This window comes from Salmo salar, chromosome 29, assembly GCF_965601325.2.
Source record: "Salmo salar chromosome 29, fSalSal1, whole genome shotgun sequence".
In the NCBI taxonomy this organism is placed as follows: domain Eukaryota; kingdom Metazoa; phylum Chordata; class Actinopteri; order Salmoniformes; family Salmonidae; genus Salmo; species Salmo salar.
This window is the reverse complement of record NC_138319.1, coordinates 23,584,708-23,599,397: the sequence shown is the minus strand read 5'-3', so window position 1 is coordinate 23,599,397 and position 14,690 is coordinate 23,584,708. Positions and strand designations below refer to the sequence as shown.

The following is a 14,690-nucleotide window of genomic DNA, read 5'->3' as shown; positions in this document are numbered from 1 at the left end:
GGTACTCAGACTGAGGGGGTTCAATTCATTTCGCCCGGGCACCCATGTAGAAGTGTTTTGCACCAGCTTAAAGTAGACAGTCATGAGAGGGCATAACAAAGCCTATTCCCCCTCAGGAAACTAAAAAGATTTGGCATGGGTCCTGAGATCCTCAAAAGGTTCTACAGCTGCAACATCGAGAGCATCCTGATTGGGTGCATCACTGCCTGGTACGGCAATTACTCGGCCTCTGACCTCAATGGACTACAGAGGGTAGTGCGTACGGCCCAGTACATCACTGGGGCTAAGCTGCCTGCCATCCAGGACCTCTACACCAGGCGGTGTCAGAGGAAGGCCCAAAAAATTGTCAAAGACCCCAGCCTCCCCAGTCATAGACTGTTCTCTCTACAGAACACCCCCTCTTTTTACGCTGCTGCTACTCTCTGTTTATCATATATGCATAGTCACTTTAACTATACATTCATGTACATACTACCTCAATTGGGCCGACCAACCAGTGCTCCCGCACATTGGCTAACCGGACTATCTGCATTGTGTCACACCCACCACCCGCCAACCCCTCTTTTATGCTACTGCTACTCTCTGTTCATCATATATGCATAGTCACTTTAACCATATCTACATGTCCATACTACCTCAATCAGCCTGACTAACCGGTGTCTGTATGTAGCCTCGCTACTTTTATAGCCTCGCTACTGTATATAGCCTGTCTTTTTACTGTTGTTTTATTTCTTTATTTACCTACTGTTCACCTAATACCTTTTTTGCACTATGGGTTCGAACCTGCAAGTAAGCATTTCACTGTAAGGTCTGTTGTATTCGGCGCACGTGACAAATAAAATTTGATTTGATTCTGCCTTGTTGAAAACATGCCCGAGTTGTGCAGATTAATGTTAGATTTGAGAAGGGCGCGCTTCCCTCCGCGCTTTCGCCCGATGACGTAACGTTCAACTGGGCCAGCATAACATAGCATCAGTATACTAGTAACAACCTAAGTATTACAAAACTTATATTTGATCAAATAAGCCACATGTAGCAAACAAGCCATTCAATGTTTTCTTAAACAAATTCAACACTCTCATTGACCTCCATACAAACACACAACAACAACAAAAAGCCACTTGCTGGAGAAGACAGATTTTAGGCCCAGTTATCCCTCTCGCTTCACCTCATCCTCTCTGGTTTGACTCACAAATGTCAGTTACTGTATTTACTATAGCTTCCGCCGTGGGCCAATCAGTGTCATTTTATAAATGCCGGATCTCTATGGCAAGATGCATCATTCACCCAAGTTTTGTCAAAATCGGGCCAGTGCTGTCTGAGATATTGCGTGTGACTAACATATGGACAGACGAACAGATAAACAGACGAACGGACGGAGACCGATCCACAGTTCCCTTCTCGATTTCAAGGTGGAGGACAATTAAGAGTTACAGTAGGTTAGCAGCAGGCAAAAAGCGTCTCCGCTCTTGTTTTTACTATGAAGAGACTATGCAGCCGAGGCAGACACAGGCTCGTGCCTTTCACAACACCTCAACGTCAAAGTATGGCTGGGAGGGTGTGATAGAAAAAAGCAGCGCCCGGCGTTAGCTCGCACCCGGGACAAATCTCCCACATGAGCTGTAATGCCACAGCCAGCTGAAAGACTGGGGAAATGTAGATGGGATTTGTTTCACCTCTGACGCCCACCTTACCTCTTCTTCAGTCAACAGCCTGTCTATCTGATTCATCACTACAGGGGCCAAGGCCCGGGCCACTATTTACACTTCGAAGGGAAGGGTGTGTGTGCATGTGTGTGTTTGTGGAGCCTGGAACCCTAGCTGCTGTTGACCATTCCTCACACCATTGTGCCATTGAGCCCTTGTACATCATAAGCATAGCTTTCTAACTGTAAAGTCAACTCCTTCGCTAATGACTTGATATTGTTTTAGCGGGAGGCTTATGTTGATTATCCCACTAACAGGGTTATTGTGCAAGGCTAATCTTGCTCAGATGAGCGTGGAGCTTAACATAGAGAGACCATGCTCATAATACAGTGCTACACATCCTGCCGCTGTGTTTATAGTTCCCTTCTCCTAAAGGTTATACCTCAGCATACTCCACAACATGTGGTTTGTTATGATACAGATTTGAAAGACAATTTGGGAATGGTCTTTTCCTTACAAGTCAATTATGTGATTTGCACGTTATTGGAAATTCACAGTTGAGTCATTCAGAACTTTCTGAAAGTAATATTATAGCATGAAGCTACTGTACTGTATGTATTGCAATGCTTGCATTCTAAGTGTCATACTAGTATGGATAAGAACATCTCGGGCAGCAAAGTGACGTTGTGGGATTTGGAGAAGAGCAGGAATTGATCGGTGGGAGACACCAGGCGGCTGGTGGGAAGGCTGAGAGGCTTGGGTTCTCCAGGGACCAACGGTTGTGTAACGGCACACAGCTGTGTCCGAGCGCCGCACAGCGCAACCACGACAACGCTGCCACGGCAACAACCGGGTACATCTCAGATCCCAGAGGCTCTGAGACTGATGAGGAAATGGGATACATGATTTATCATTTATTGACGGAAAACATGCTTGAAATTGTTTTGGCAGGAATTTCTCTCATAGCATATCAATGGCTCTAATGTAATGTCTAAATAAGGGTGAAAGCCAAGCCTCTTCTTAGAGAAATGGGTTTGCAGGCTTTTCCTCCAACCCTGCTGTAACACACCTGATTCAGCTTATCAGCTAATCAAGATTCTGGTGAACAGCTAATTAAAACCAGAATCAGGTATAGACACTTTTCAGAAATCTCCTTATTGTTTATGTTCTATAAAACATACACCTCCGTTTTCGACTAGCCAGGTCAAGGGTGGTGTCACTCGGGCAGTGACACATTACTTTTGGAGTTTGTCATCAAGCTTATTGTGTTGGTCTTTGCAACCCCTTGAATACCTAAAACCGTTAATGTCTGCCACTACACCCATAACTCCTGATCCTTAACCTAGGGTGACCACCTTTAAAATACCCAAACGAGGGACAACAGGATGATTTTGCGGGACATTCGCAGGACATTCGCAGCAAAATCCTGGAGGGACTAGTTATATATACATTCAGGGGAGTCCTTTTTCATAGAGTTTGAGGTGTGTGTGTGTGTGTGTGTGTGTGTGTGTGTGTGTGTGTGTGTGTGTGTGTGTGTGTGTGTGTGTGTGTGTGTGTGTGTGCGCGCGCAACACTGCTTAGTGCCCAATTCTCTCCCCAGAGGGGCTATTTATAGGTGTGTTATGTGGGGGACAATGCACCTGGTATTTGTGATAGTTTCAAGTTTTATTTGTCACATGCACAAATACACTGAAATGCCTAACTTGCAAGTATTCAATATTAAAATAGTATGACAAAAACAACATAAAAAAACACAAGAAATAAGAGAGAGAACTAGAATATCATAAGAATGTAAGCTATGTACAAGGTCAGTGCCAGTAGCAAATGTACAATGTGCAGGGATGTACATGTAGGCAGGGATTTGGAGAAAGTGACTGGTAGCACGATAAACAATAATAATAATAATAATAATGATAATAATAATGACAATGACAATAATAATAATGCAAATAATGCAAATGCTAATGATAATAATGGTAATGATGATAATAATAAAAATGATAATAATGAATAATAAGGATAATGATAATGATAAAAACAAAAATTATAATACTAATTATAATACAAATGATAATGCTTATTATAATAATAATGGTAATAGTAAACAGTATGTCAGAACTATAAGTGTTGGGTGGGTATGTGAGTGGTGTGTGTGTGCATGTAGGCGTATCTGTCTATTGGGACCATGGGCGTAGTATACAACCAGTGTTATTGGTTCAGCTATACCAGACATACCAACTCCCCTGTCACCCCTAAGCTGAGCACGATGGGCCTGTAAAACACAAAGGCTCATGGGATGCCCGCTCGACAGGCGGAGCAGTAATGTACATCTGATGATGTGTTGTTACAAGCCTGACATGGGTATGGAATGACCAGTAAAACTCAACAGATGACATGAGATGACATAAAAGGTTTATCTGTGTATCTAGAAGGAAAAGCAAAAGAAAGATTCATAATCATGAAGCTGACCAGGACAATGACTGTATTGGTTTTAGGTTGATGTCGTTGTTCTCGTCGGGCGTTCGTGGGTTTATTGACAGTGGTAATAGAATACTGATCCTCTAAAGCCAAGAGAATGTAAAAGTGAAATTGGAGTAAAGGTTGTTTGTTGAAGGGCCCCCTCGCTGTATTGTCTGCAGAGAATGGCTGTATGACTGTATTGGTGATGAACAGTTGAGAGGATCTACTGTTAAGTAATCCCTCTCTCTCTCTGAGCTGTGCTCTCCAATGATAGAATTCTTGAGGTTGGAGGGAATGCATAGAGAATTCCAAAATTCCAAATTACTTTAGAGAATAGATTAATAAAGGTATGGATTGAACTTCACTTTAGCCGACTTTAAAAGCATGAAAACATCAGTCATAATTCTGGTTTGGGGTGCACAATCCCTTTAAATGACACATGGCCATGGACATGAAGCATATTGTTATATCTAGCCTAGCTGTAGAAGAACGCACGTCTGCACGGTTTCACATTGTACATCACTCTGTCGTTTAATGACATGTGCCACTCATCCTGACAAGCCATTCATCCATAAAGCAGCACACTGTCGTAAACCATAACAACGTACAGTATGACGTACAGCACGTCGTACCATACATAACATTTCCCCCCCCTTTCCAAAACCAGGGACTGGTACCATATATAAAATGTCCATAGGGCAAGAACCTAGAGTGATACCTGTAAGAAATACAACATTAACCTTTAAACAGAAGGACTCTCCAAACTAACCAGTTCAGTCCATTAACCTGGAGGTTGACTAAGACACCTACCGGAGCCTAAGAATGAAAAGAGGTTAAGTAGTCCCCCAGATGAGCAGGGCGAGTTCGTGCCCGCATAGGCCTTTCTTCAACCGCCACCGCTTGTGGCTCTGGCCCTTGGGGAGCCCGTAGAGGCTGGGGCTCGGGTGGTAGTGGTGGGGGAGGTCCATCCGGTGGCGTCTCTGGCCTGCATGTCTGTTCTGTGTGCATTCGTATTCCTTGAGGAGCAGGGACTTTCCTGAGGCGGCTGGCGTGCCAGCGTGATCCATTGCTCAACATGAATGTGGCGGGCCCCAGTTGTCGACTGACCTGCAGGTGTTCCGACCAGAATGAGGCCATTTTGTTGCACCGCTGAGGCCGTCGGGCTCGGACCCAGTCAGACACTTGGATGATCGACTTCTTCACCCTGTGTGCCTTGTCAAAACGCTGTTTCATTGCTCTTTGGTGCCTGGTCACTGCCTGCTGTTCTTGGGTGCACCTAGTCGCCGGTTCTGCAACTCTCTGTGTTCTGAGTCTGTCCAGTGGCAGTTCCATCTCACGACCTAGCATGAGGGATGCCGGGGAGACCTGTGTTGTTGTGTGTTTGCTTGCTCTGTAGTGCATTAGCGTTTGATTCAAAGCAGTTTGGAACGTGCACCCCTGGACCAGGTGCGCTCTGATGCCGTTCTTCAGCGTTTGGTTGAAGCGTTCCACCCCTCCGTTAGCTTGTGGGTTGTAGTAGGCCGTGCGGATGTGTTTGATTCCCTTGTTGCTGAGATATGAGGAGAACTCGGCAGAGATTAGCTGGGGCCCATTGTCCGTGGTAAGGGTGAGGGGCAGGCCCCACCTTGTGAACAGGCTGTCTAGGATGTCCACGATGGCCTGTGCTGTGACAGTTCCGACAGGAACCACTTCTGGCCACGTAGAGTGGAGGTCATACACCACCACCAGGAAGCGCTGATGGTGAGGGACTGCGTGACCATGGATCTCGCCACAGATGTCCAGTTGGATGTGCTCCCAGGGGCGGGACGGCCATGCGAGAGGCTGCAGGGGGGGTGGGGCGGACTGTCCTGTTTTCCCACTGAGGAGGCATGCAGCACAATCCCTGACCAGGGCTTCAATGTCGTGGTCGATGCCTGGCCACCACACAAGGTCTCGACATCGCTGTTTGACCTTCACTATGCCCAAGTGCCCCTCGTGCGCCATGGATAGAACACGCGCACGCAGACCACTTGGGACCACAGTGCAAAACCCTCGAGAGACACAGACTTCTTCCCAGCAAGACAGTTCGTGCTTCACCCTGGCGAAAGTCGCCAGCTCTTCCGGCACGTGTGCTGGCCATCCAGTGCGTATGTAGGTGCGCAGGGTAGACAGTGTGGGATCCTGTTCCGATGCTTGCTTCAGCTCCTCCAGTGAGACAACTGACTCCAGGCACAGTTGGATGGATGAACGCACGTCTGCACGGTTTCACATTGTACATCACTCTGTCGTTTAATGACATGTGCCACTCATCCTGACAACCCATTCATCCATAAAGCAGCACACTGTCGTAAACCATAACAACGTACAGTATGACGTACAGCACGTCGTACCATACATAACAGATATGCATTAAGTAATGATTTAACGTTGAGGGTTCATTATGCCCAAAGCTGACTTTTGTCACCCTGGAACTTCCTCTACCCACACTTTACTCTGAGTTTATGCTTGACTGTCTTCTTGACTCTGGTGTTGTCACCTCACCTGCAGCACAGACACTACAGTTACCCTGGAAACAGTCCACAGTGTCCCAGGGCAAATATTTAGTTCAAAAGTAGACGCAGCATTTTTCCATGTACAAGGTAACAAAAGTATATCATAAAAAATATATAGATATACACTGACTATAAAAAACATTAGGGGAGTTGGTGTTGGGACTGTGACCCTGAGAGGGCTGGGTGGTGAGAGGGGAGTCAGTGTCGGGACTGTGACCCTGAGGGGCCTGGGTGGTGAGAGGGGAGTCAGTGTCGGGACAGTGACCCTGAGGGGCCTGGGTGGTGAGAGGAGAGTCAGTGTCGGGACTGTGACCCTGAGGGGGCTGGGTGGTGAGAGGGGAGTCAGTGTCGGGACTGTGACCCTGAGGGGCCTGGGTGGTGAGAGGAAAGTCAGTGTCGGGACTGTGACCCTGAGGGGCCTGGGTGGTGAGAGGAGAGTCAGTGTCGGGACTGTGACCCTGAGGGGGCTAGGTGGTGAGAGGAGAGTCAGTGTCGGGTCTGTGACCCTGAGGGGCCTGGGTGGTGAGAGGGGAGTCAGTGTCGGGACTGTGACCCTGAGGGGGCTGGGTGGTGAGAGGGGAGTCAGTGTCGGGACTGTGACCCTGAGGGGGCTGGGTGGTGAGAGGGGAGTCAGTGTCGGGACTGTGACCGTGAGGGGTGGTGTGTGTGTGTGTGTGTGTGTGTGTGTGTGTGTGTGTGTGTGTGTGTGTGTGTGTGTGTGTGTGTGTGTGTGTGTGTGTGTGTGTGTGTGTGTGTGTGTATGGACACACACATCTGGAGCTCATAGCAATATGAGCTCGTGTCCAACCCTGCCCCACCATGACAGGACCCAGAGTGTGATCACATGTTAGCCTGCAGGGCGTCAACAACAGGAAGGAAGAGCTAGAGCCAGAAACCAGACAGAATATCCTGGGTAGGATATTCTGTCACATCACCCTGATTACATACACCCGACACTGATTACATAACAGACACACAATGTCAAATGGATGGTATATTATTAAGCAGGGTTACTGAAGTGTGTCTTCAAGTAGCTTGGCAATGTATTTCCTCAGTGCTTACTGTAAAAGGTGAATACTGTAACCTCTAGCTTTACACAGTATACAGTATGTGTGGAGAAACAAATATCACACTGAATACCCATCTAAAGAGTTTCAGGAGCTTGCCTGTATTCTGTCTAAATATCCAGCCGACTACACCTCTTCTGTCTATCATGCTATAATATCAGTCCAGATCGCTGATAGCTTGATTTGATTTTGCCAGATTAGATTGAAACAAATGCTGCAGATTATCGCTTTCCAAGCAAAAGATTAAGATGTGCTGTAAGTTACAATATGGTAAATGCCACAAAGGTAACACCAGGTTAGGTTCTATATGAGACTTTGTGCCCAGGCTTTATATGTACCAGGACAGAAGTAGTTATTACTGGGAGAATTATAACCTTCTGAATGTTTCTCATAAATGGAGAAAAAGACTGAATGACTCTCTCCATATCTACCAGATCCCCTTCTGTTGTCAATAAATCACCAATATAGCAATACACCAGTCATCAATCACCTGATAACAACTATTTTCATCTAGCATGGCTCTGATTTGTTGTTATCCTCAGGTAAAGGATGACATCAGCCTATCCGAGGGCAGCACGGTGGATCTGAGGAAGCCAGGGGAGGAAGAGGATGAGTATTCAGAGATGGCCGAAGAGACCATGGAACCTGACAACTGCTTCCCCGATGGTAAAGTTTATTTGACTTTGTTACATTACTGTTAGGCGAGCCCCATTGAGGTTGTGTTGCTAAGCGCTGGGTTTAGATCCCACTTCTGACACCAAATGTCGGTAAGGAGACAGGACGCCATTATGTTTGCTTCAGAACATCTTTACTAAAATAAAACTGGATATGTTGTACTCTACTACATCATGTACTCTACTACATCATGTACACTACTACATCATGTACACTACTACATCATGTACTCTACTACATCATGTACTCTACTACATCATGCTTCAAAGAAATTCATTGTATTTTTAAGGGAGTGGCACCAAGAGGTAGCAGCATGAAAAAGCATACAGCTAACAATTTACATGCACTAGTAATGTATTACAAGTGATACATGTGACCAAGTAAATACATGTATAAGCAAGCACATTTAAGGAATATAATTTAATGTCATGTTTGGAGAGAAAAAAACAAGATGGGCAACTAGACCTGACAATCTGTTTATTTTGTATGTGGAAATCAAAACAGAGACACGTCAAACAGGTCAATGAATGTGTTTCTATCCAATTTCAAATGTGTATAATAATATGCCATGATGGCGGGAATAACTTTGCAGTCCAGCCTAAACATTTGTATATTTTTAACAGCTTACATTAGTATAGGGTTTGACTCACTCTCACTGCAAGCCCGAATCTAAACATTTACACTGGGCTACCCCAAACAGTTGGCTTTCGCTTCAAGTGGAGGCCATTTGATATAAAACATTAAACAATTAAGTGACATTTGAAAGGGTAATGGCGCATTAAATTGAATGTCCTGTGTCAGCAGAGATTTGAAAAGGCATCTCAGACACTAAATGGACTCTGGTTAATTTGATGATGACTGACTACCTGAATTAAATTTGGTCGCAACTAATCAACTCCCTCAGCCGGTCTGAGGTAACTTAGACCAATCACGTTATGTCTCCGAGACAATCGTGGTAAATGTTTGAGTGTACATTGAAAGGGTCAGCGTCGTTGGGGGTTGTTCTAAAAAGCTTTTGACATGTTTATGTTAGAGCGTGAAAATCATTACTGAAGGTCTTGTGAACGTTGACACGTATTTTGAATCAAGATTTAATTAGGGGATCACACTCTTTAATGATGCATTCATTTTTACACACGTATTGACTAGTTGTGGTGGGAAGTCATTTAGTTGTTAGTGTTTCTAGGTTCATGTTTAAAGGTGTCTCCTGAATGCTGACACTGATAGGTTTTTATTGAATACAGTCTGACTTGTGTATGGGGTATCATATTACTATGTGTACGTGTTCATTTGACTACACAGGGAGCACAGTATCCATAGAAACAACCGTTGCACCATAACTCCTTTAATAATGTGGACTACAATAGAGGCTGAAACCTTCTATCCCTTTCAGTGTAATACCTCATAACGCTAGTAAACACAGGGGTGTGGGTCGTGGGTGGTCGTACACAGGGGATTTATATAAGGTGACTTAATAATATACAAAATGCAAGCCTTATCACGTTTCAGAAGACCCAGATGCAGACAGGGTCGAAGTAACAAAAGTGTATTACTAGAACAGTGGGCAGGCAAAACGACAGGTCAAGGGCAGACAGAGGTCAGTAATCCAGATCAGAGTCCAAAAAGTACAGAACGGCAGGTCGTCTCGGGGTCAGGGCAAGCAGAATGGTCAAAACCAGGAAAACTAGAAAACAGGAACTAGAAACAGACAGGAGCAAGGGGGAAGCGCTGGTAGGCTTGACGAACAAAACAAACTGGCAACAGACAAACAGAGAACACAGGTATAAATACACTGGGGATAATAGGGAAGATAGGCGACACCTCGAGGGGGGTGGAGACAAGCACAAAGACAGGTGAAACAGATTAGGGTGTGACAAGCCTAATGGTTTCGATACATCACCATGGAAATCCATTTGTGTTCCTTGAACGCAACCAGGACTCTGATCTAGGGCTGCGGTGGTCATAAAATGTTGTCAGCCGGTGATTGTCAAGCAAATAACTGTCGGTCTCACGGTAATTGACTGTAAATTAACATAAACACATTTAGCATCTCCTGGCTTCCACACAATAAACCCACTATTTATTTTAGACGAGTCTAAAGAAGCATGATATGAAGAAAATGTAGTCTATTTCAGAAGAAAAGAATAGCATACTCTGAGTTGTCATTTTAGTTATGTTAGATCCTGATCTGGCTATGCAAGATGGCTGTGGGCTACACTAGTTAATTTAGCAGACAAGATTTGCTTATAAGATTTGCTTATTTTATATTATTTTATAGTATGAAGAAAGCAATTGAACAAAGCTGAATAAAATAAATATTTTCTCCAAATGATTTGAGGGAGAGCGCACTGTGTTGAGCGGTTAACAAAGAAATAGGTACTGCTATATGCTTAATTTAGAGTTATTAATGTAACTTTAGTTGTTCTACAAATGTTGGGCTATATGTTTTGATTTTTTCATACATTGTAAGGCTGCAAAATGGAACTCTAATGATGATTTGAAAAAGTCGCTTGAAAGGCATGAGCTCTACTTAGTTTTTTTGCGTGGGCTGTACACACTCCAATAGTCTCTCATTTACAATTTGACAAACACTTGATAATGCCTCGAATTTCACAGCAGCATCCCCTTTGTGGCCGTAACGCACCCTAAACAAATCCATGCTTTTTGTGGCCGGAGTGCTGCGTTGTGCCCTTCTCCCTGAGCGTCCTGCGCAATCCGAAGTGTCTCTCACTCACACAGCTCTCCGTCACGTGATCGGGTCTTTCTCACAGGCTACAAGTTAAGACAGACACATCAGGGATGCAACTGCTCTGCTCCGAGGTGCATATTGAAGATATTGGATGAACTGTCCACATTTACTTTTCGTCAGCCAACAAGATGAATAGGCCTCACAAACAGCAAAAGCACTAGCCTGTCAATCTACTATCCCCCATAGTACAAAAGTTGACCTATTCTATTCTGTGTGATAAATAAATATTCCAAACAGTCTGGGACAGTTGTGGGATGCGATAGATTAAAAATTAATACAACCAATAGCATCAAAAAAATGTTTTTATGCTATGTGGCTGACGCAACAGATCAGAACGTTTAGCTTAAAATGTTATTATGCATGTAATGCTTTTATTATAAAGGTGCATTTTTATGGTAAAAATTATCTTCCCCAAGTCGCAAAAAAAGGCTGTTTCTTATGCTGGGCATCATTCACAAGTGATAATATATAAGTGATAGGCTAATATTGTCACCCATAAGACTATTCTTGATTTAATTTTGTCTTTACATATACTAAATAATATATGTGAAATTTGCTTTGATTTAGAATGGACCATTATCATGCACCTGTATCGAAACAGGGGCAGCGGGAAGAAATACATGTCATCTATTCACTTAATAAAAAGAAAAATAAACCCTGGTTTAGTTTCATGCCTGCCAGGTAGTCTATACTCATGTTGTAAATATAAGCAATGTGCTTAATATTAGGAAAGTTGAGTAATAAATATAGTAGGCCTAGCCTCTAGAAAGCTCATGGGATCCTACTCGTTTTATTAGCGGCCATCACTCAGTTTTCTCCTGCATTTGCATAGCCTATAGAAATGTTGCGCAACATGAGCTCTCATGAAGCGTTTGATTCAATTTTTGAACACATTTGCATTGATGTCAGAGTGGTTATAGGTACAATAGAGTGCTGAGTACCAGGCAGTTAGCACGGTTGGTAGGCTACTAATGACCAGCAGCATCAGAGCTTGGAGAAGCCTAATTACCGTGACTAAACGGTCATGTGGAATTTGACTGCCTTCATGACTTGTGACCCCCGGTGCGGCGGTAATATGGTCACCACAACAGCCCTACTCTGATCCCGCCATTACCGCAGGCTCTTAGTGACACGATGATTTATTACCAATCATATGATACTCACAGTAGGCTTCATGTGTCACTGTTTGTTTGCTAGATGTGGCCCCAAAAAAGACGACTTTGACAAGCCGAGTGGTTCCAGCCATGGTATATCAGACATTATAAACTGGGTGGTTTGAGCCCTGAATACGGATGTGCTGACAGCGTGGTATATCAGACTGTATACCACGGGTATGACAAAACATGTATATTTACTGCTCTAATTACTTTGGTAACCAGTTTATAATAGCAATAAGGCACCTCAGGGGTTTGTGGTATATGGCCAATATACCACGGCTAAGGGCCTTATAGCTTAAGTATACCACAGGTATGACAAAACTTTTATTTTACTGCTCTAATTACATTGGTAACCAGTTTATAATAGCAAGAAGGCACTGGAGGGTTTTGTGGTATATGGCCAATATAGACCCGCATGGGCTGTATCCAGGTACTCCACATTGCGTCGAGCATAAGAACAGCCCTTTGCAGTGGTATATTGGCCATATACCACACCCTCTCTGGCCTTATTGCTTAAATATAGTATAGTTATGCCCAATAAAGGCATGTAGTAGTATGCTATTCCGTTTCCACACCACTGTTACGGTCTCCATGTCAATACTAAGAACACTACATGTTTCTGTGCTTCCCCAAAATGTAAAAACTGTCCTGGTATAGAGCAGGAGTACTGTCACTGGAGTATAGTTGAAGAGGCCATATTTACTTGGCCATATTTCACACATTTCTGGGTTGTGTAAGAAGGGCAAAATGGCGGCGCTCCACCATAATACACAAAATAAATCAAATTAGATAAATCATGGAGCTATGTGGGTCGTTCCATGAAGAGTGCCTTGTACAGTACGTCCCTTTGGTATTTTAATATGAAAAGCCTGTTATATTAAATGAAGTACACTTTAATATCGACCACATGGAGAATTCATTAAATGAAGAAAGACTTACGAAAGTGCAAAACTTCTGCGTTTTGACATGTCCCTCCATGCCCTCTCTGTCACATCTAGGAAGATTTTAACACACAAAAAAAAAAAAAAAAAAAAAAGACAAAAATGTCTGTCAGTTTTCACCATCAATATCATCTCATTATATTATCACTATCATATCAGATCATCAGCAGACTCCATCACCATCATCTACCATACTCTGACCAGCTCTCTCCGCTCAAGCCATGAACTGACCTTCTCTAACTTTGTGGGATGCAGCTTTCAAAGACTTGGCCTCTATTGGTTGACCTGTCATGATATATTTCTTGATTGTTTTTTGCTCTTGAAGTGCTTTGAAATTCTAGAAAAAAGCGCCTTAGAAATGTAATGCATTATTATTATCATTGTGAAGCCCTAGTTATTTTGTTGCTTAGACAAAGTCATTTCTGAAGATTATTATTTACTTAGTGTCATTATCGTCAATCCTGTTATGGACAGGGTAACTTAATTTGGCACTTAATAGGCAATTACTATGGTATTTTTTTTATTTGACCTCTTGAAAGGGGAAAACTAGGTTTTAATAAAGTTGAACATTTGCTCTTTATGACAGAATGTAAAAATAAGGTGAAATCCCCCCAAAAAATGTTACAACATACAATTCTCAAAAGGCACCGAATTGGTGGAACAACCCATGTATTGGTACATTACAGCAGCCTAACAATTCCTCTGTCTACACTATTGGATAAAAGGGTTCCAAAATGGTTCTGTGGCTGTCCCCATAAGATAAAAATGTTTGGTTCCAGGTAGAACTCAGTTAAATAGCCAAAAATGTGATAGTTGTTGTTACTGGATCCGAATAGTGTGGGATTTAACCTTAACCTGACCCTTTTGTGTATTCAACTAAAGAAGTTGGCTAAAGCGGAAAGAGTGACACCTAGGCTACATGTGATTTAGGTTCAAATGATGTAATGTCACCCATGGCAATACAGTATATTCCAATGCATCATCTTTCACTTTGATGGAATACTGTATGTAGACTAATTTGCAAACCCATAATGTTTTTTTTCTGTTTAAAGACAGTCCAGCTCTGTTGAGTGTAAACTATCAAGTTGACAACCTAAAGGAGGCCATTTTATAAACTCAACAGCTTGGGCTGTTACCTCCCTGTTGAAAGAAACATGGAGTTCCTTAGGTTAAGGTTCAGCAGGGTTTCAGAGCTGGAGGAGGCAGCACTAGCACTGTAGTTTGGCTGGGGCAACTACAGTGCCTTCAGTTAGAATTCATACCCCCCCGGGGGTACGTGCTCGGTCCCCTCCTGTGCTCCCTGTTCACCCACGGCTGCATGGCCAGGCATGACTCCGTCACACATTCTGTTATGTGACAGCCTGAATTAAAAATAGATAATTAAATATATGTTCTTTCTCACACATCTACACACAATAACACATAATGAAAAGGTGAACATGTTTTTAGAGATATTTTTGCAAA

General features: G+C 43.4%; 1 protein-coding gene across 1 annotated transcript in view; it reads left to right on the top strand.

The window, feature by feature from the left end:
* Nucleotides 1–14,690, top strand: part of scn5lab (sodium channel, voltage gated, type V-like, alpha b) — a 190,623-nt gene that overhangs the window by 151,430 nt on the left and 24,503 nt on the right. The window contains exon 19 of the mRNA XM_082970748.1: nucleotides 8,247–8,370. Within this exon, the coding sequence (XP_082826874.1) occupies nucleotides 8,247–8,370 (124 nt within the window). The remainder of the gene's footprint in view (nucleotides 1–8,246; nucleotides 8,371–14,690) is intronic.